The sequence below is a fragment of the Herpailurus yagouaroundi genome, unplaced genomic scaffold (genome assembly GCF_014898765.1).
Source record: "Herpailurus yagouaroundi ecotype Mexico unplaced genomic scaffold, PumYag 67793, whole genome shotgun sequence".
NCBI lineage: Eukaryota > Metazoa > Chordata > Mammalia > Carnivora > Felidae > Herpailurus > Herpailurus yagouaroundi.
Window position 1 is genome coordinate 5,886,470 of NW_024420586.1, and position 21,326 is coordinate 5,907,795.

At 38.7% G+C, this 21,326-nt stretch overlaps 1 protein-coding gene across 1 annotated transcript; it reads left to right on the forward strand.

Moving 5' to 3' along the window:
• The first annotated feature begins 372 nt into the window (after nucleotides 1–372).
• LOC121026091 (DDB1- and CUL4-associated factor 8-like) lies at nucleotides 373–3,001 on the forward strand. The gene has a single exon (XM_040468913.1). The coding sequence runs from the start codon at nucleotides 542–544 to the stop codon at nucleotides 2,324–2,326; it is 1,785 nt and encodes a 594-aa protein (XP_040324847.1). The 5' UTR covers nucleotides 373–541; the 3' UTR covers nucleotides 2,327–3,001.
• Nucleotides 3,002–21,326: the final 18,325 nt, after the last annotated feature.

The following is a 21,326-nucleotide window of genomic DNA, read 5'->3' on the forward strand; positions in this document are numbered from 1 at the left end:
AAGCTGTTTGATTTGCTGGAGATATTTTGTGTACGTCATAAACTGACCAGCCGTGCGGACCTTGGCAATCTTTGACTGTATTTGCCTATTTCTTCATATCATACTGTACGTTCTCTTCAAGCAAAGCACTGAGAGTCTTAGAGTAACTGTTCTGCCTAAGGTTTATCATTTTTGCTGATAATTCTCTAAGAATGTTTTTCAAAGTGCAACATGTTTCCGTCTTCAAAAGAACAGAACGTACCGGGCGAGACAGCTGTGGGGTGGGGGCTGAAGGTCTGCAAAAGGCTGAGCAGTCCTGAGATACCGCGATATTAGACAGTATGAAGTGTCTTCTGAACCTCGTCAGCTCCCATACTTCCAAAGGCTTCAGCCGGATAATCACCCCCTCCCACTTTCGCCTGCGGCGGTGGCGGCGGTCGCATCTCCGCCAGAGGCCTCGACACTTTTCTCTGGCCCGGCCGGCCGGGGCAGCCCTGCTCTCTTCCTCGGACTTTTGGGACTTTTAACCTCTCCAGACCGGCTGCAGTCATCATCTTTCAAGATGTCTGATAACGGGGGCTGCACAGATGGCCTGCAAGACTCAGAGAGAGGCCTGCTCAGTAGCCCTGAGGAGCGGTCTGAGGTAGACGCCAGCGGGGAGACATCTTCCGACCCTGTGCTGAGCTTGAATGTGACCGGAGATGGTGGCGTCCCCAGCCCAGAAAGTCAAGGCACTGGTGCAGAAAGTTCAAGTGAAGATATCAACTTGGAAAGCATGGTAGATTCCGACCGATTCTTCATCTGTGAGGAAAACCTACTCCAGTCGGACCCAGAAGAGGGTTCGCTAGGAGAGGACGAACACGAGGACCAGGGAGAGGAAGAAGCGACGGGAGAACGGCCCCAGGTACTGTGCCCCGAAGCTCACCCTGATGGGTGTTTATCCGCTGAGGATCGGGCCCTGGAGGACTGGGTGTCCTCCGAAACCTCTGCCTTGCCCCGCCCTCGCTGGCAAGTCCTTTCTGCTCTCCGCCAGCGGCAGCTGGGTTCCAGTACCCGCTTTGTATATGAGGCCTGTGGGGCAAGGGCCTTTGTGCAGCGTTTCCACCTGTTCTCTCAGCTTCAAGGCCATAATGGTTGTGTCAATACGGTGCACTTTAACCAGCGTGGCACCTGGCTGGCCAGTAGCAGCGATGATCTGAGAGTGATAGTGTGGGATTGGGTGCGTGAGCAGCCAGTGCTCGGGTTTGCCAGTGGCCACAAAAATAATGTCTTTCAAGCCAAGTTCCTACCCAATTGTGGTGATTCCACCCTGGCCATGTGTGGCCGTGATGGGCAGATACGCATAGCGGAGCTGTCTGCCATACCACACTGCAAGAATACTAAGCGTGTGGCCCAGCACAGGGGAGCCTCCCACAAGTTGGCCCTGGTGCCAGACTCCCCTTGTGAGTTCCTCAGTTCAGGCGAAGACGCAGTTGTTTTTGCCATTGACCTCAGACAAGACCGCCCGGCTTCCAGAGTGGTGGTGACCAAGGAGAGGGAGAAGAGAGTGGGGCTGTATACAATACACGTGAATCCTGCCAATACTTACCAGTTTGCAGTGGGTGGAAGAGATCAGTTTGTAAGAATTTATGACCAGAGGAAAATTGACAACAACGAGAACAATGGAGTACTCAAGAAATTCTGTCCTCATCACCTAGTCAGCTGTGATTGCAAAGTAAGCATCACCTGCCTGGTGTACAGCCACGATGGCACAGAGCTCCTGGCCAGTTATAATGATGAAGATATTTATCTCTTCAACTCCTCGGAAGGAGACGGAGCCCAGTATGTTAAGAGATACAAGGGGCACAGAAATAATGCCACAATCAAAGGTGTCAATTTCTATGGCCCCAGAAGTGAGTTTGTGGTGAGCGGCAGTGATTGCGGCCACATCTTCCTCTGGGAGAAATCATCCTGCCAGATTGTTCAGTTCATGGAAGGGGACAGGGGAGGCACCATAAACTGTCTTCAGCCCCATCCTTACCTACCTGTGATGGCGACCAGTGGCCTAGATCATGATGCCAAGATCTGGGCACCCACAGCTAAAGCTACCAATGACCTGGTCGGCTTAAAGTATACGATGAAGAGGAACAAGCAAGAACGAGACGAAGATCACCTGCACCACACTGACCTGTTTGATAGCCACATGCTTTGGTTCCTGATGCGTCACCTGACACAGAGAGGTCTTTACCAGCACTGGGGAGCTCCTGGAGCTGAAGTCATGGATGCAGAGTCGGATATGTCTTCCAGTAGCTCCAATTCATCTGAGGAGGAAGAGAACCAAGACCATGTGCAGTGCCTGCCGTCCTGAAGGCCTCATGCCTGCTCCAGCTAGATAGTGTCTCCATAGGCTAGACTTTAAGTTTAAAATTGAGTTCAACTAATAAATTTTCCTCTTGTCTTCTATTTTCCATAATAAAAACTTTCTCTTCTATCTCTTTACATTCTTCCTCCTCCATTCCTTTCCTCTCACTTGGTTTCTTTACTCCTCCCTCTTTAGCCATTATATCTCTGCATAAGAAAATATGTAAGTTTTTTTTTTGCCTCTTTTCCTATGTTTTCTTATGGCTAATCTCTTATAACTGACTTCTAAAGGTTCCTAATAATGGTTAAAAATAAATAATAGCTTTATTGAATCTTTCTTCTTATTTCTAGTTAAAAATAATTAATAGCTTTATTGAATCTATCCTCTTATTTCTGACACTCTGAAAACTATCACCTTTTTTTTCATATTTAGCAGTTTAAGGTAAATTTCTTCAGTTGAATTGAAAATTTCAGAAATGTGTTTATTCTTTGGAAGTAAAGTAAAATAAAGCAAACCATGGTCCTGTTCCTTGAATGCAGACACTTGGCCATACACAAACACCCATGCATACACACACACAGACTCTGTCACAGAAAAGGACAAGGGGAAAAAAGGTGCACAGGTAAATTCCTAACAAGATAATACATGCTTCTGGAATAAACATTTGGGGTTATTAACATTTTCTGAATCCCTATGTTAATATTGATTAATTTGAGCAGACAAGGGTTGGTAAAAATTAAACTTAATCACATGGCATTGTTTACTCTGCACTCTCAATTCTCTTGAAGTTACAGGGCTGAGAACTCCCACAGGATTGCCTTCTAGGAAATCCTTTTGGGACAACCATCTGTAAGATACCAGCCAGAAATATAAGGATTCCTAATATTTGAGAATATATATTTGAACTGACTTTAAGAGCAACTTAATGTTGCAAAAAAGAGTTTATCCTTACAGATATAAACTTTGATACCATTGGAAGAAAAATCCCATTAGACATCCATGAATTGCTAAAAATTCTCTTCACCTGCTTGTACGAGGTTACATTGCTTTTAAAAATATTTTGTTTTAAGCCTTATTTAATGTAAATTTTGGGTGCTGGATGTTCAGTTACTGTTCAATAATAATATTCATTTTTGTTTTACACCAGTAATTTGTGTAAGTTACCCCCAACACTCCTTCTTTCCTTTGATAATACTCCTTAAAGTGGATATTATCTCTGGCCCCTTGAGAATAGGTTGAGACATTTACATAATGAAATTAGACTTTGGAATGGAAAGTAACTTGGCCAAAATTCCTGTTCACTGAGATTCAAAGTCAGGAACAACTGCCTTGGGATCTGGGAAGCTGGGGCAGCCCCTACCAAGTTCTGCTGTAAGGAAAGAACCTTAAAAGTCCTCAAAGAACCTAATGAGTCTGAACTAAGCACTGTGGTTTAAAACAGGATATAAAGAAACAAAATTATAAACTAGTTTATATATTTGGGGCAAACCCTGCACAATTGGGTAGGATTAATACTAGCAACAACATCAACAAAATAGTGAAAAACACTTGGAATTTCTAGTGACCTTGAGTGGCAGTGAGAACAATGGCAAGAGCAGATTAATTATCCAGGTTTTTTTTTTTTTCCACTTCCTGTTGGAAGCAGATCTGTGGGTGGGAGCAGTGAGGCAGTGCAGGGAGGGGGGTGTGGGAAGGGAGTACTGGTGGGGGGGGTGCAGGGTGGCGGGAGATGGGTGCAGGGGAGCCTGGTACTGGGAACTGAAACTTTCTTCAGAGATCCTTGCATCATTCGGAGATTTTTGTGCTACATGAGACATTTGAAGAGAGATTTGGAAGGCAAAGGTAAAGTAGTAGTTATACATTTTTTTATGCTCAGAAAGTAGAGGTAGGGGCACATTGTCACTGATCTGCTGGCTTACCTTACCATGAGGCAGCTGCAGGGCCCACAGCTATACCAGCCTGCCTTGTATCTTCCTTTAGCTTCATCAGTTTCACAATAAAGAGTGCCCACTTCTGCAGGGCACTCACTCATCCAAGTTGGAGGTTTGGAGACAGTGAAGGATCAATACACGGGTTCCAGTCTGTCCTTGTGAGTTCCAGCTACTCCGCTTGGATTCCAGTCTATCCTTGCTTCCCTCCACTTCACATCCATCTCTTCTTCCGGAATGCTGTACTGACTTTAGGCTCCATCACCTGAACAAGACAAAAACGTTATGAAGGCTACTTAACCAGCTCCCACAATTACACACTATGAGGTCTCTATTATATAAGTCACGTGTTAACTTGTGTATCACTCTCCCCCCTACCCCCAGTGTTTCTGTTTCTCTTTTGGAATTGTGATGGGCGCATCCACCCCCACCTGCTTTGGACTGAGTAAGTCTCCAGATTACTTAAACAATTTGCCATTTGGAGGAAGTCCTCTAAAGAGGTTGGATTTGAGTAAGATAGATGATAGATACATAGATAGATAATAGGGACTCAAATAATTTATTTGAAAAATAAAGTTATGATTATAGGTGAAAACCAAGCAGGTAAAGTAAGTCCTAGAAAAGAGAAGTAATTGATATACTTTTAATTTATGCAAATCCTGGTCCTATTGATGTATAGAAGAGAGCAATATAATATCACTACCAGTCTTCCATGAGGTGGCAGGCAAAGCTAACAATTCTATCAAATAAGCAGGCAAAACTGCACTTTTAAATTTAAATTTTCAACACCAATTATTTTCATTCCAATATGGAATTTCTATAGGACAGTTCTATGTAAGCCCTCATGGCCTTTATGAAGTATTATAATTGTCTCCTAATTATGCACAGAATTTAACCACATAAAGTTGTGACAGATGCTAAACTATACTCTTAAAAAGAAGTCTCCTGGCATACATTCCTTAAAAAGACAGGTGTGGAAAAGAATAGACGTGAAAAAAATATATAATGGAGCCTAATTGCTAAATGGCAGGCCAAAAAATTTGGGGTGAATTCTGTTAGTCCAAGAGCGAATTTCAGCACATCTCACTCCACGATGTCCTGCGCCAAAAGCAAAATGCAATAAAGTTACAGTAGACTGGATCTTAGCCATCCTGTGATCAACTTCTATGAACTTCACTATCTTAATTTGCTTTGACTTCAGTCTCTTCAACAGTAGGGTGATAGGTTTAGATTTTTATATGTAGTTTTCAGAGCCTTATGGATTTCTCTACTGGATGGTGAAAGTTCAGAGATGGATTTATGACAGACCAGGTTCACAAGGAGCTTAGTATACTAATCTCAAGCTGTGTTCTATGGAGAATTAGAACATCCTTTCATCTATATAGGTGTCCATAGTCTCACTTTGGACTTCTGCCAGCTATATCGCAGTCGCGTTAGCAACTCAAACCCCTGAAATTAAATTGTAGGACACTGAGGAGAACTAATGAAACAACAACAACGATGAACCAAAGAAAAACAAAATCTAAAATACAAAATATAAAAACAGTAAATGGCGTAGGGTAAGCACTTCTAGCCTCTGCTACACATTGATCAGGATGAGGACATTAGCTGAAAAGGTTATTGCTCATGAATCTCTGTCTAGAATCAAAGTCAAATAATAGCCAAGTCTGCATGATTGGTTCTTTTTATTATTCTGATAAAAAGCTATAGGGGCGCCTGGGTGGCTCAGTCGGTAGAGCGTCCGACTTCGGCTCGGGTCACGATCTCGCGGTTCGTGAGTTCGAGCCCCGTGTCAGGCTCTGGGCTGATGGCTCAGAGACTGGAGCCTGCTTCCGATTCTGTGTCTCCCTCTCTTTCTGCCCCTCCCCCATTCATGCTCTGTCTCTCTCTGTCTCAAAAGTAAATAAACATTAAAAAAAAAAAAAAAAAGCTGGGGCGCCTGGGTGGCGCAGTCGGTTAAGCGTCCGACTTCAACCAGGTCACGATCTCGCGATCCGTGAGTTCGAGCCCCGCGTTGGGCTCTGGGCTGATGGCTCTGAGCCTGGAGCCTGTTTCGGATTCTGTGTCTCCCTCTCTCTCTGCCCCTCCCCCGTTCATGCTCTGTCTCTCTCTGTCCCAAAAATAAATAAACGTTGAAAAAAAAAATTAAAAAAAAAAAAAAAGCTATAACAACCCAGATATTCTAGAAACTCTCTTCCTCAGCTGACAGGTATGACCAACACTGTGAAAGACTGAGACCCATGAGATAAAATCATAAGATCTTCAGTCAAATAAAGAAACCTTTCTTTTCTACAGTGAATTGCTCTCTAAGTAAGAGAAAAGATTCGGGTCTTAGGTGTTACCCACTTAAGACTAATAAATGATAATTGATAGTCACACTCATAAATATTTTTTAAAAAGCTTACAATTATAAATTCTTGGTAAGTAAGGGTACCTGTAATTTTTAAAAAAATTTTTTAGTCATATGGGAATACACTTACTTTAATATCATCATATAGAACCAAATATTTTCGGGGAAAGTTATTATTATTATTTTTGCATATGCTTTCTCTTAGTAGTTTCCTCTCCTGGAAATATATATATGTGATGGAACTACTCTGTATGGTACTGGAATGATAGACATATGATTCAACACATTTGTTAAAATTAATAGAATTGTACATCACAAAGAGTAAACTTTAATCCTTACCAGGATGTCAGGAAATCTCAGAATGTAATACACACTATGACAAATGAATCTAACTCAATTAAAAATTTAAGACATAACTTCACTGAAGCAGGTGGGAGAAAAGAAGCTGGCTAAATAACTTTATCAAAACTAAAGACAAAAGGAACCGTACATAAGGGGCGCCTGGGTGGTTCAGTCGGTTCAAAGTCTGACTTGATTTCGGCTCAGGTCATGATCCCAAGGTCATGGAATCAAGCCCTGTGTTGGGCTCCATAATAAGCATGGAGCCTGCTTAATTCTCTTTCTCCCCCTCTTCCCTACTTTTCTCCCCTGCTCATACTCTCTCTCGCTCTTAAAAAAATCCTGTACAGAAAAACTGTACTCCAGTTGGCAAATTTGTTTCTCATGAGGATTCAGTGTAAGTAATAATTCTCCACCAACCTTACATACATATCTCATGTTGAATAAGCAAGTAAATGGATGGTGGGAACTAGGTTTCTTACTGTCAGAGAGGGAAATTATAGATAAGCAGGGAACGAAGGCCAGATGAACTCTGTGGTTCTGAATTAGAGTTGGGAGATATCAGTGTTAATTCACAATTAGTTTAGTATAATATATATAAAGATGGATAAATGCTGAAATAATTATAGAAATGTGTGTATATATGGGTTATTATACTGATAAATATTTCATAGCTCTCTTCACTGAGAGGCCTTGGGACCCATGATACCCCTGTAGTAATGAGCACCACTACCACCTGGATCTTGATTTATAATACCATCTTCCAATGTACAGAACAAGGGATCCTTGGAGAAATATCTGATTCCAATTCTAGGCCAGAAAGTATACAAGATAACCCTGGAGCATCTTGTAGTTCTGGAAAGCAAGGAAGTGGGATGAGGATATATCAAAGTGGCACATGAAATAACTGAGTTCCCCATGTCCAAATCTAGAACAATTTGATTAAAAAAAAATAATAATATGGTATTACATTATGACCTAAAGCATTAGACAAATATTCATGAGTCTATCTTGATATAAAAAAATAAATAAAGTGAGCATAAGAGACCAAATGTCCCTGCAGAATAATTCCAAATAGTATAAACAGAGATGGAGTTTGATTCTCCTCTCGCTGTTAAGTGTCATGTGTCCAAAAGAACAGAGTATAGAAAGAAAAAAAAGAGTAACTTTACAGTAAATAAATCCTACAAACACCACTTAAACAAGTGATGGTGGTTAATAGTACCAGTGATAAAGTCACATTAATATCATGTACCTCAAATATGATACAAGAAGAGCATTCATATCCATGATTGTTCTTCCCCAAAACCCATAACCTTGGTTTAGCCACGAGGAAGATATCAGACAACCCCAAATCAAGGAATATTCTACAAAATACTTAGCCAGTACTTTTCATAACTTTCAAGGTCATGGGAAACAAGAAATGGCTGAGAAAGCAGAGGAGTCAAAGGAGACTTTGTGACTAAATGTACCGTGGTATCCTAGACAGGATCCAGTAACAGAAAAAGGACACTAGTGGACAAAGTGGGAAAATCTGAATAAAGTCTGCAGTTTACTTAATAGTCACAAACCAATGTTGGTTTCTGAGTTTAAACAAATATACCAAGGTAATATAAGATATTAACATTAGGGGAAACTGCGTGAGGAGTGTGTGGACACTCCCTGTATTAACGTTGAAACTTTTTTTTTCTATAAATCTTGAATTATTTCAAAATAATTTAAAAAATTAAATGTCAAAAAATCCACGGACAATTCTCTAACTTTAATAGCCATTGAACTGTGGTAATGTTTATCTTATCAGTAGAAATAATTCACTTCCCTCTGCTTGTCTTGTGATTCATGCCGAGTAACTTTCATTACTTGTGACCTTTTGAAAATGTTCTTTCTTTCATCATTTCTCTGACTATTTTGTTTGATGATGTGCTTCTGGTAAGTTGCTGCTAATAAAAGTGCAATAAAAAGTGTAAATTGAAATAAAGATGAAATTTTAAAGGACAACATTTAGCAAATTCTCAACAAAAGGAAATTTTCTTAAAGAGAGACATTTTACCAAACTATAAAGTACTTAGTATTTAGGAACTGCATAAATTATGCATGAATAGCTGCTTTCTTCACACCAGTGATAATAAAATAGGAAATTTACCTCTGTAGTAAGGAAAATTCGATGGACGTCTTTAGGACAGAGATGGAGTAGAAGCAAGATTTGCATTGGTTGAAGGGTATACAGGAGGAGAGCAAGTAAGAGTGAGTGTAGGCAAGTCTTTCCAGAAGTTTTGCTATGAAGAGGAAAAGGACAATAGAGTGATAGCTGGAATAAGATGTATATTTAAGACATCATTGCTATACTTTGTTTTTATGATGAGGGATATTAGAAAAAATTATACTGACAATAAAACATGAGAAAGAAATGAATGATGAAGGAAATTGTGGGAAACTCCAGGATTCAAGTCCTGGAGGAGATCTGATTCAGAAACAAGTGGAGGAATGCCTCTTCCTAGGATCAGACCATACGGTAAGAATTCAGTCAAAAAAACTGACAGGTTTGGAGGCAGGAAGGGGTGGGGGAGCCTACTGTTATTGCTTTGACTCTCTGTCCTATAAAATATGAAGTAAGGCCATCATTTTAGACTCTTGGGGATGGAATTTTGTAGTTTTCAAAGAGAAGACAACTGAATTTCATTTTCTCAGAAAGCAGGGAAATGAATTTCCTAGGGAAATACAATTTTTTCAAGGAGTTAAGTTTTTGAATAAAACTATAACTAAAGAAATTTTCCTTGGCTATCACATTAACGCCATTGTATTCATAATTCAAATACAGCTTGGAAGTACATAAGAAATGATGTGGAGCAAAACGTCACTCCACTGGAAACAAAGGAGGTGACTGTCTCATTTAGATAACAGGTATTATCATGGCATCCATGATTTCTGTGCAGCCTCACGCCAACTTGATCTAAGATCCAAACTGAAATCTGCACTTTCCACCAAAATGCTTTAAAACTTTCTCTTAAGTAGGGGCCCCTGGGTGGCTCAGTTGGTTAAGCGTCCGACTTCACCTCAGGTCATGATCTCACAGTTCGTGAGTTCGAGCCCCACATTGGGTTCTGTGCTGACAGCTTGGAGCCTAGAGTCTGTTTCAGATACTAGGTGTGTGTGTGTCTCTCTCTCTCTGCCCCTCCCCCATTCACACTCTGTCTCTCTCTGTCTCTCAAAAATTAATAAACATTAAACAAAATTAAAAAAAAAAAACTTTCTCTTGACTATACCTACACATGTACATAGAGAAAGTGCTTACAACTTCAGGGTTACATAAATCTAGGCCCTTCCTAGAGTGATCAAGTAGGAAGCCTTCTGCCGAATACCACAGTGGAGAGCCATGATCTACTACACTTTTTGAACCCTAGTTTCTTTTTTTTTTTAAGTTACAAAAACAGGAGAGGGGCAGAGAGAGAGAGAGAGAGAGTTTGAGAGAGAGAATTCCAAGCAGGCTCTGCATGAGAGAGAACAAAGCAACTGTTAAACCCACGAACTATGAGATCATGACCTGAGCCAAAACAAACAAAGAGTCATACACTTAACCAACTAAGCCACCCAGGCGCCCCATAACCCCCATTTCTAAAACTCAGATTAAAACTTGAGAAACGTCTGCAATGAGTATTAGATGTCTAGACATGAGAAAATGACCATTCCAACATAGTCTAGCATGGATGTATAAAGAAAAAATCAGCAAGACAATCCCCTCAATTTCTAAGTGAGTACAGACATGTTTTAAAGTACAGAATGGGGTCTAATGGGATTGCCATTAAAGGTTGAAATTGTCCACTGAAATGAGAAGTCACTTTAGGGCAATTGCTATACTAGAGCAAAGACAATAAGCTATTACTCTTAAGTGAGTGCAGGAGTCACATATGAGCTTTTGGTAAATGGTCACTTCGTTAAACTCTCATATTAGTTCCAATTATTACTTAATGAGATGCTTTCAGATTGTCTATATGTGCTATCACATCATCAACAATCAGTCTTTAATGTATTTTGCACTACCTGTACTTGTTTCTCTTTCACTGCTTCTGGCATTTGCTGGGATCTCCTAAACAAAGCTGAATGATAGGGGTATTGGAGCACATCCTTTTTTGTTCTTAACATTAATGAAAATGCTTCTAATCTGTAATCATGTTTTTTTTTCATTCTTGGCATATATCTGTGCCTCAGCTCTTCTTTCTTATTTATATTTGCCATTTTTTTATACATTTTATCCATCGTTTCACAGTGCCAGGTTTTGGTTTTAGTGTAGGAGAGATTACTGGTGTGTGTTTGTTTGCTTTGAATGGCTTATCTTCTACCTCATTAATTTCTGCACTTACATATGCATTATTTCAACTTATTTGGGTTTTCTTTTTCTTTTTTTATTCTTAAAGAGAAAACTCTGTTCCTTATATTTAATTTTGATTTTTCAAATCAAATCCATTTTAACTCTATAAAATTTCTTCTGAGTATGATTTAGGCCACTTCCCATAGGTTTTAATATGTGGTGTCCTCATTCTTTTCTAAATCGTCTGTGACATTAGCTATAATTTTCTCATTAAAACAAAACTAAAAACTAAACTAAACAAAAACTAGTACTTTAGTTATTTTCTTATGATGATTAAGAAGTAATCCATTTTTATGATAAAATATCCAAACAGTGGAGAACAGTATAAAGTAAAATTAATTCCCCACCTCTTCATACTCTGTTATTGGAGGAAAATAGTATTAACAACTTCTAGAATCTTTGTGCAAAACATATTTTATGCATACAAGAGCACATGTATCTCTTTTTTTTACACAAAAGAGGTCTAAATTAGTTATCCATATCTGTGAAACACATTAGCACAAAATTTAGTATCTTAAAACAGCCAACTTATTTTTTTTCACTTTTTCTGTGCATTAGGAATCTGCATGTGACTTAACTGGGTCACCTAACTCAGAGTATCTCACAAGGCTCCAATCAAGGTGTCATCCAGGACTGCAGTCATCTCAAAGCTCACCTGAGAAAGGAGCAATGCTTCTGAAGTCACTCATGAGGCTGTTGGCTGGCTTTCAGTCCTTGCTAGCTATTGGTCAGAGACAACAGTTCCTTGTCAAGTGGGCCTTTCCATAGGGTAGCTTACAAGAAGGTAAGTGACTTCCCTCAGAAAATAGGGAACTACAGGAGGGTGCAAAAAAGATACTACAGTCCTGTAACCTAATCTCTGAAGCAACATCTTGTCACCTCTGCCACATTATGTTCACTAAAGTGAATCACTAAACACAACCCACTTTCAAACGATAATACCAGGAAGAGGGAATCATTGAAAGCAGTATTAGAGGCTGCTTACCACAGGATCATATTATGCCTTTATCCCCTCAAAAATATCTTTTATGTCCTTTCATGCTGTTATTTATCTAATGCTTTTCAGTCACCACCAGCATGATGGGAAAAAAAGCAGTAAACAAGCAAGCAGGCAAAAAAATAAATACAAAAGTAAAGAAACAAATACATAAATGAGAACTCAATGTAGTGAATATATTTAGGTATGATTACTCAGCATATGTGAGAAGTTTATAGTTATTGGCATACCCCTCAATGTCGCAAACTCATTTCAGATTTGGCCAAGTAGTGTAACGGACTACAAGATCTTCCTGAGGATGGAATCGAGGGTCACAGAGAAAAATAGATAAGAAATAACAGACACATAGATCAATGGAACAGAATAGAGAACCCATAAATGGACCCACAAAATGCATTGCCAACTATTAATCTTCAACAAAGTAGGGAAGAATATCCAATGGAAAAAGATGGTCTCCTCAGCAGATGGTGTTGGGAAAACTGGACAGGGACATGCAGAAGAATGAACCTGGACCACTTTCTTACACCATACACAAAAATAAATTCAAAGTGGGTGAAAGACCTAAATGTGAGACAGGAAACCATCAAAACCCTAGAGGAAAAACAGGCAGCAACCTCTTTGACCTCGGCTGCAGCAACTTCTTACTATACATGTCTCTGAAGGCAAGGGAAACAAAGCAAACATGAATAATTAGGACTTCATCAAGATAAAAAGCTTCTGCACAGAGAAGGAAACAATCAAGAAAACTAAAAGGCAACTGATGGAATGGGAGAAGATATTTGCAAATGACATAGTGGATAAAGGATTAGTATCCAAAATCTGTAAAGAACTTACCAAACTCAACACCCCAAAAAACAAATAATCTAGTGAAGAAATGGGCAGAAGATATGAATAGGCACTTTCCAAAGAAGACATACAGATGGCTAATAGACACATGAAAAGATGCTCAACATCACTCATCATCAGGGAAATACTAATCAAAACCACAATGAGATACCACCTCACACCTGTCGGAGTAGCTAAAATTAATAAGTCAGGAAACAACAGGTTTTGGAGGATGTGGAGAAAGGGAAACACTGTTTGCACTATTGGTGGGAATGCATAGTGGTGCAGCCACTCTGGAAAACAGTACAGAGGTTCCTCAAAAAATTAAAAATAGAACTACCCTATGACCCAGCAATTGCACTACTAGGTAAATATCCAAAAGATACAAAAATGCTGATTTGAAGGGGCACATGCACCCAATGTTTATAGCAGTGCTATCAGCAATAGCCAAATTATGAAAGGAGTCCAAATGTCCATTGACTGATGAAAGGATAAAGAAGATGTGTCATACATATGCAATGGGATATTATTCAGTGATCAAAAAGAATGAAATCTTGCTATTTGCAACAACATGGATGGAACTAGAGTGTATTATGTTAAGCAAAATAAGTCAGTCAGACAAAGACACATCATATGATTTCACTCATATTGACATATATTGCCAATATGGCATAAATTTTTCATAGTATTCTCTTTTAGTTGTATTTCTGTGGTTTTGGTAGTGATCTCTCTTCTTTCATTCATGACTTTATCTATTTGAGTCCTTTCTCTTTTCTTTTGGATAAGTCTGGCTAAGGATGTACCAATTTTGTTAATTCTTTCAAAGAACCTGCTCTTAGTCTCATTGCTCTGTTCTACTTGGGAGATGATCTATGAAACTGCAATAAGCAATTGTGTTACAGGCAGGAAGGGCAAAGTGGGGGAAGTAAGAAGAAGTAACACCTATATCAAGAATCAAAATCTTTCCCAGAAGTGCCTAGCCAACTTCTTACATCCCATCACCTCCCCAAATGCAAGTGACCTTGACAATTTGTATATTTTAGCTGATCATATGGTCACATGTAACCTCCATAGTTCCTATTAGTAAGGAGAAAGGAAATGGGAGATCAGATACTGGGTAGACTTACTGCTATAAGAGTGCCACGAATGGCTCATAAAGCAAGGAATTGCCAACAGTGCCAAGGAGAGATGAAAAATCAAGCCAGTTAAAAGTGGAGAAACATCGATCAATTTTAAGAACAATAAGATTATTAGTGACCATGGCAAGGAAAGGTTCAATGATTGTTGCAGCAGAAGTCAAAAGGAGTAAGGTAAGGATAGTACTAAGAGGTGAACAAGTGAAGACAAAGCTTCTTAAAATAAAAACAGGTTTTATAAAAGAATAATTTTATAGACTGCACATGTGCTCAAGGGAGTTTTGGAGGGTGATGAGTATATATCTGGATTGTGGTGCTGGTTGCACACATTCATAAATTCCTTAAAAACATCACTGATTTGACACCACCTGTGATTTTTATAATATGTAAATTATAATTCAATAAAACATAAAATAAAACTAGTGATAATAATTTTTACAGAAATTCGTCTGTGAAGGAAACAAGAAAGATGTGGCGTTTTTTTTCCTTTGTTGGTAAATCCAAACTCTTGGTTTCATTTTTATTTTATTTATTTAATTTGGGGGGGGTAGTTTTTTATCAGAATCTAAGTTATTTTGAAAAAATGAGAATTTTGTTTCTCTTTGTCAGGGAATTAAAAAAAGAAAGGTAGATTATGATACAGCAACAACTTGTAAAGGTATGTGAAGTAAGATTTGAAAAGCCTTTCCCTACTTGGCCTGTCCTCACTACTTCCCAAAGGTCATGCATTTATCAGCTTGGTGTTCTATCTTTTTAAAGTTATATGTATATACAAGCATATGCAAACGTGGGTCCAAATTAAGTGGAGCCTAAAGTCTATAAATATTGTGGCTTTATTAACAAAAAGAATACAAAATTATATATTTATAAGTCGGTTCAAAGGTGTGTGTGTGTGTGTATGTATACACTCAAACCCCCACAACTTTCCCTCCAGTAACCATCAATTTGTTCCCTATAGCAAAGAGTCTGTATTATTCAGCCATAAAAAAAGAATGAAATCTTGCCATTTGCAATGACGTGAATGGAGCTACAAAATATTATGCTAAGCAAAAGAAGTCAGCCAGAGAAAGACAAATACCATGTGATTTCACTCATATGCAGAAGGTAAGAAACAAAACAAATGAACAAAGGGGAAAAAAGAGCAAGGCAAAATGTGTATATGTGTGTGTGTATTTATACTTATTTTTATATTTATATTTATGCTTATTCATTTTGAAAGAGAGAGCATGAGCAGGGGACGGGCAGAGAGACAGGGAGAAAACGAATCTGAAGCAGGCTCTATGCTGATAGCACAGAAACTGATGCAGGACTCGAACTCATGAACCATGAGATCATGACCTGAGGCAAAATCAAGAGTTGTACATTTAATTGACTGAGCCACCCAGGCACCCCAAAAGTGTGTGTTTGTGTGTGTGTGTGTGTGTGTGTGTGTGTGTGTGTGTGTATTTTAAGGGTACATATTTTTTATTTTTATTTTTTTAACGTTTATTTATTTTTGAGACAGGGAGAGACAGAGCATGAACGGGGGAGAGGCAGAGAGAGGGAGACACAGAATCGGAAGCAGGCTCCAGGCTCTGAGCCATCAGCCCAGAGCCTGACGTGGGGCTCGAACTCAAGGACCGCGAGATCGTGACCTGAGCTGAAGTCGGACGCTTAACCGACTGAGCCACCCAGGCGCCCCAGGGTATATATTTTTTAATGAAAAGAGAAATCACAAGGAATTTCTAGAGCCTTAACAATTCAGATTCATTTCTTTTGAGGTCTCTTTAGATAATTTTCTAGAAGTGCTTACAGAGAAATACTTTCTGTGCAAACTGGTTCCAAGAATGTGCTGCAACTCCAAGCACTCCTACAAACCTAGGGACTCGTGCAAGAGAGAGACCCTAAAGCTTAAGCTTCATCACTCTCAGAAAATCTGCCACTGGGTATATGCAGTGTGGGTAGCCAGTGCATAGAGCTTAGTTGTGCAAAAAAATACAATTATTTTATTTTTCTCATATCTACTTTATTTTTATTGAAGATCTCCATTCTATTGGAGTAGTGGAAACTTGTTCTAGTCAGTTGGGGCTTTATCCTTTCTCTTAGAGATTTGGTCAAAATTCACGGAGACTTAAAGGTGCAAAGGAATGAAAACAGATAATGCTTGGTAACACCTTTGAAGATCTGAGTGTCTAGGCCCATCATATAGCCAGTTTTTCTCCCTTGGTTCTTTCTTTCCCAGGGCTTGTTCCCTCTCTCTGGCACACTCCAGTACTTGGACTCTTATGTAGCAGGTTATCTCCAGAATAGCTCATACAACTTGTTTATAACACACATGTGTGCCTGATAGGTCAACAGCAGACCAGTACTGGTCATTCTCTATTTTGAAAACCACTCTATTGTTTTCTCCTTACCCTCAAACTTATAAGATAGCTTGTGTAGAGACAATTTTAAAACTGAAGAAATTCTGCTCATTCCTATGGATTTTCCCCCATTTTCATCAATGCTGAACATGCTCTCTATCTAAGGACTTTAGTTTTTAGGTGTCTATATCCAGAAGAAACATGAAGACTCTTTTCTTTCTCATTCTTCCCCTGGAGCTATGAACTTAGGAATTTGAGTGGGGTAGGGGGACAGAATGGGATGGCATGAAAAGTAGTGGGTAATTACCAGGGAAATAATTAGTTAAAATTTAATAAGTAATCTAACTGTATGTTTTCCAGCATATAAAAGATATCATCAATTATACCATTACATTAAATATACACAATTTTGGGGGCGCCTGGGTGGCGCAGTCGGTTAAGCGTCCGACTTCAGTCAGGTCACGATCTCGCGATCCGTGAGTTCGAGCCCCATGTCAGGCTCTGGGCTGATGGCTCAGAGCCTGGAGCCTGTTTCTGATTCTGTGTCTCTCTCTCTCTCTGCCCCTCCCCCGTTCATGCTCTGTCTCTCTCTGTCCCAAAAATAAATAAACGTTGAAAAAAAATTAAAAAAAAATAAATATACACAATTTCGTTTTAAAATTTTTACCACTTGATTACATACATTAATCTATGCAGTATCTTACTGATTTCTTTTTCTGTATCACAAAGTTTGAGGATTAGCTGATATCACGTGGAGAATATAAAGATTCTGTTGCATCACTTTAGGACCCCAACAGTGAAGGCATAATATTACCCCTTTTTTAAATTTTTTTAAAAAAAATGTTCATTTATTTTGAGAGAGAGAGCTCAGGCAGGGGAGGGGCAGAGAGAGAGGGAGAGAGAGGGAGAGAGAGAGTCCCAAGCAGGCTCTGAGCTGTCAGCACAGAGCCCCATGCGGGCCTCGATCTCACAAACTGTGAGATCATGACCTAAACTGAAATCAAGAGTCAGTTGCTTAACTGACTGAACCACCCAGGTGCCCCTATATTACTCCTTTGATATACATTGAGAACCTATTATATGACAATGTTCCAGGCGATGCAAGTGCAGGGGTTTGCAAAAAAGTCTCTGTCCTAATGAATCTTTGATTTCACTGGGAAGAAGGATAATAAAGAAGTATACACATTTATAATGTCAGGCAGTGCAGGTAAAGGCTATGAAGAAAAACAAGCCTTGTGAAGGATTAGAGAATGAAGAGGGTAGTTAGGGAAAGTGTTTTTCAGGAGCTCTGAAAAATTAAGAGTGGGCCCCGTGACCATCTGGAATAAGTTCCTTGAGGGAGGAGCAGGTGATGGAGGTACTGTGAGAAAGGCAGTCTCTGGGAAGAGCGAAGGCGGGCTGCAGGAATGGGAGATGGAGAGAGCTGTCAGAGCCAGATCACACGATCAGCTCCGGTATTGTAGACTTGGAATAAGTGTGATGGGCTTTTGAGAGTTTTCTTTTTTGCTTTTGTTGCTTAGCTTTGTTTCTTAACCAGAATGTCGTATTTTTCATAAACAGTGCACAGCGTCATTATATTTAGGACTGACAACTTAATCTCAAGGCATACATACTGAAGTATAACCAGGTCTCATTTGCATTCTGAATTTAATAAAAATAGGATGAAATATAAATAAAGTGTATAATTTTAAGACTAGCAGTTTATAGCACATGAATTTGGTCACAAACATGTATTTCACTTAGAATATGCCGCACTCTATATCAAGCAAATAGGCAATTTCTCCAGCCTTTAATCACATTGCCTGACAGGTGACAGACATGTTCTGTAAAAAATGTAATAAAAAACCTTTAGAAAACATATTTTTCTTAAAAAAGAAATTTTCGAGTCAGTGTAGTTGGTGCTGAAGAAAGATTTAGGTTCAAAGATCTTTGTCCTAGTATGATAAAAGAAAATTTGACAAAATGTAAATGCTCAGCAATAAGGCAATAATCAATATATTGTGCTATTTTGTATCATGAAGTATTACCGTGACAGTGAATGTTCAATATTCAACATTCGAAGTTTAAAATAAAGGAATGAAATCTCTGTGTTTTTTGTTTTCCCTTTCAGGTTAACCAAGCTGTCAAGTTTGATTCTTCAAAAAATTCATCTTTTAACTTGACAAATCCAACATTTGCTTTTTTCCAGTGTTACTATTATTGATCTTAAATTCAGAAATACCAACACTAGTCATTGATTCATTTGAGGTCTTTTGGGATACTTCCTAGATTACTTTTGTCTACATGTGCTTCATTTTATTTTATAACTTGGAGAGCTGAGTAAGCAGTCACAAGGACTTCCTGTCCCCGTTAAAGCAAAATGTACTATTAGTCCTGTCTTTCCCTCAACATTTGTGGATATATGTATCCAAAAAGCATGTCAAGGCCACATATTTCTGAGTTTACTCCCTTCTGATTAAACAACAGAATATTCTTTCAATAGCTCAGTTTTGAAGGGAGAAGATCTCACTTGTTATCAGTTTTATTTGCTCTTACTCGATTTTTCCTTTTTTTTCCAGTTGTCAAGTCATATTATATTGAAGATATGAGTGCCATGCCAGTCTCTGGAAGTATTGTTCTACCTTATCACTTCATTCCAATCTTATTTTATCTCCCTCTCTGTATTAGAAGTAAAATTGCCAAACATCCATTTCTGAAATTACCACTATATTTAACCATTGATAAATTTATAATTTAATGATAATTTATAATTATAAACTTATAATTTTATTTATAGCATAAATGAAAGTTACATATTTTCTTAGATGTTTGTATGTTATTGGTAGTAGAATGTATGGCTCTAAGAAAAACAAAAGATAAATTTTAAGTTTTCTTTCTCTGAAATGAATAGTAAATTGACCATTCAATATCTGTGGAAACTGTAAATATGTTATTGCTAAATTTGCCTGCATCTGTGCCATATGTTCTGGCATTAAATCTTGGAGTGATAAAATCAAAAGACTAAAGGTTATAATATTTAGTAGTATTACCTACGAGAAATGCACTAGGAAATGAAACAACAATGAGGAAAATCGACGTAATTACTTCTTTTTCTGTTTTGGGCAGTATTTCACAAAAAGAAGGACTATAAAGTAGATGTAAGATCTCAGCTCTATAGATAACTGTACCATGAAGACTCAGCTATAATTAGGCATCTGCACCAGAGAAAAGTCAGAGAGATTCTTCACGGCAGAATATTTCCTATGTAATGTATAATTTTAATTTTCCAGTAACTGCTTAAGTGACAATGAAAGGTAGTATGTGTTATAATGGTTAACAGAACAGCCTTTGGAGCCAGCCTTCCTTAGTTCAAATCCAGGATCTGTCATTCACTAGCTGTTTGACCTCTCTGCCTCAGCTTCTCATCTGTAAAATGGGAAAGGCAATAATATACTTTTAAATGTTTCTTTGTTTTTGAGAGAGAGGGAGACAGAGGATGAGAGGGAGAGGGGCAGAGACAAAGGGGGACAGAGGGTCCAAAGAAGGCTCTGTGCTGACAGCACAGAGCTCGATGTCGGGCTTGCACCCATGAGCCGCAAGATCATGACCTGAGCCAAAGTTAGGATGCTTAACCAACTGAGCCACCCAGGCGCCCCTGGAATGACAATAACATTATGCATTTCATAGAGTTTTCTCAATGTTAAATGCGTTACTAATGTGTATGAGCACTGGGAACTATGGCTGACAATGATAGTGTTCTTTAAATATGGGCTATTATTATTATGACCCCTCTTTTTGTCACCCATTCATTTTTCTCATATTTCAGGAGTATTACCTCATGGTGTGCTGGAGAAAATTTCAGAAAACAAATCAAACAGAAACACAACAAAATACACTGCTGTAACCAGACATTAGAAGATTTTACTGACAGTAGAGAATTATTCTTATATCCAATTCCAAAAGCATCTAAGCAAAAAGGCTAGCTTTTGTTTTGTTTTAAAAGCTCAGTTTAATGTAAATCTGGTCAGAATAAAGATGAAAGAATATAGATTTGGTTAAACTACAAAAACACTAAAATGTTTGGTCTCCTTTCCCATTCATCATCTAGAAGTAAATTATGTCATGATATGCCTTTATTCAATGCTCTTGAATTTTCTCCAGTCTTTTTATATAATCTAAATTTCAATATCAGGGATTATTTTTTTTAATTTTAATTTTTTATTTATTTTTGAGAGAGAGAGAGAGAGAGAGAGAGAGAGCACGTGGGGGAGGGGCAGAGATAGAGGGAGACACAGAATCTGAAGCAGGCTCCAGGCTCTGAGCTGTCAGCACAGAGCCCAACATGGGGCTCGAACTCACAAACCATGAGATCATGACCTGAGCCAAAGTTGGATGCTTAATCAACTGAGCCACCCAGGCGCCCCTTGACTGGGGATTATTTTAATACAGGCATAGCTATAACTGACACATGATCTTATTTTGTGTTTTTAAATGTTCTTGGGACCCCAAATATAAAGTAATTTCTCATTTTATCAATTAATATGCCAAACCAACAAAGATAATTTATGTGGTGAGCTTTATTCAAAACATACTGCCTAAATAAGGTATAATGTTACTTTCATCTGACATGATGGAAAGGGAATATGTCACATCAACTGGTTTTTTAAACCATATATTGTATGCATTCTCATGGAGATTTTATTCTGGTGTCCGAAGTTTCCTGAAATTTGATATGTATACTAAA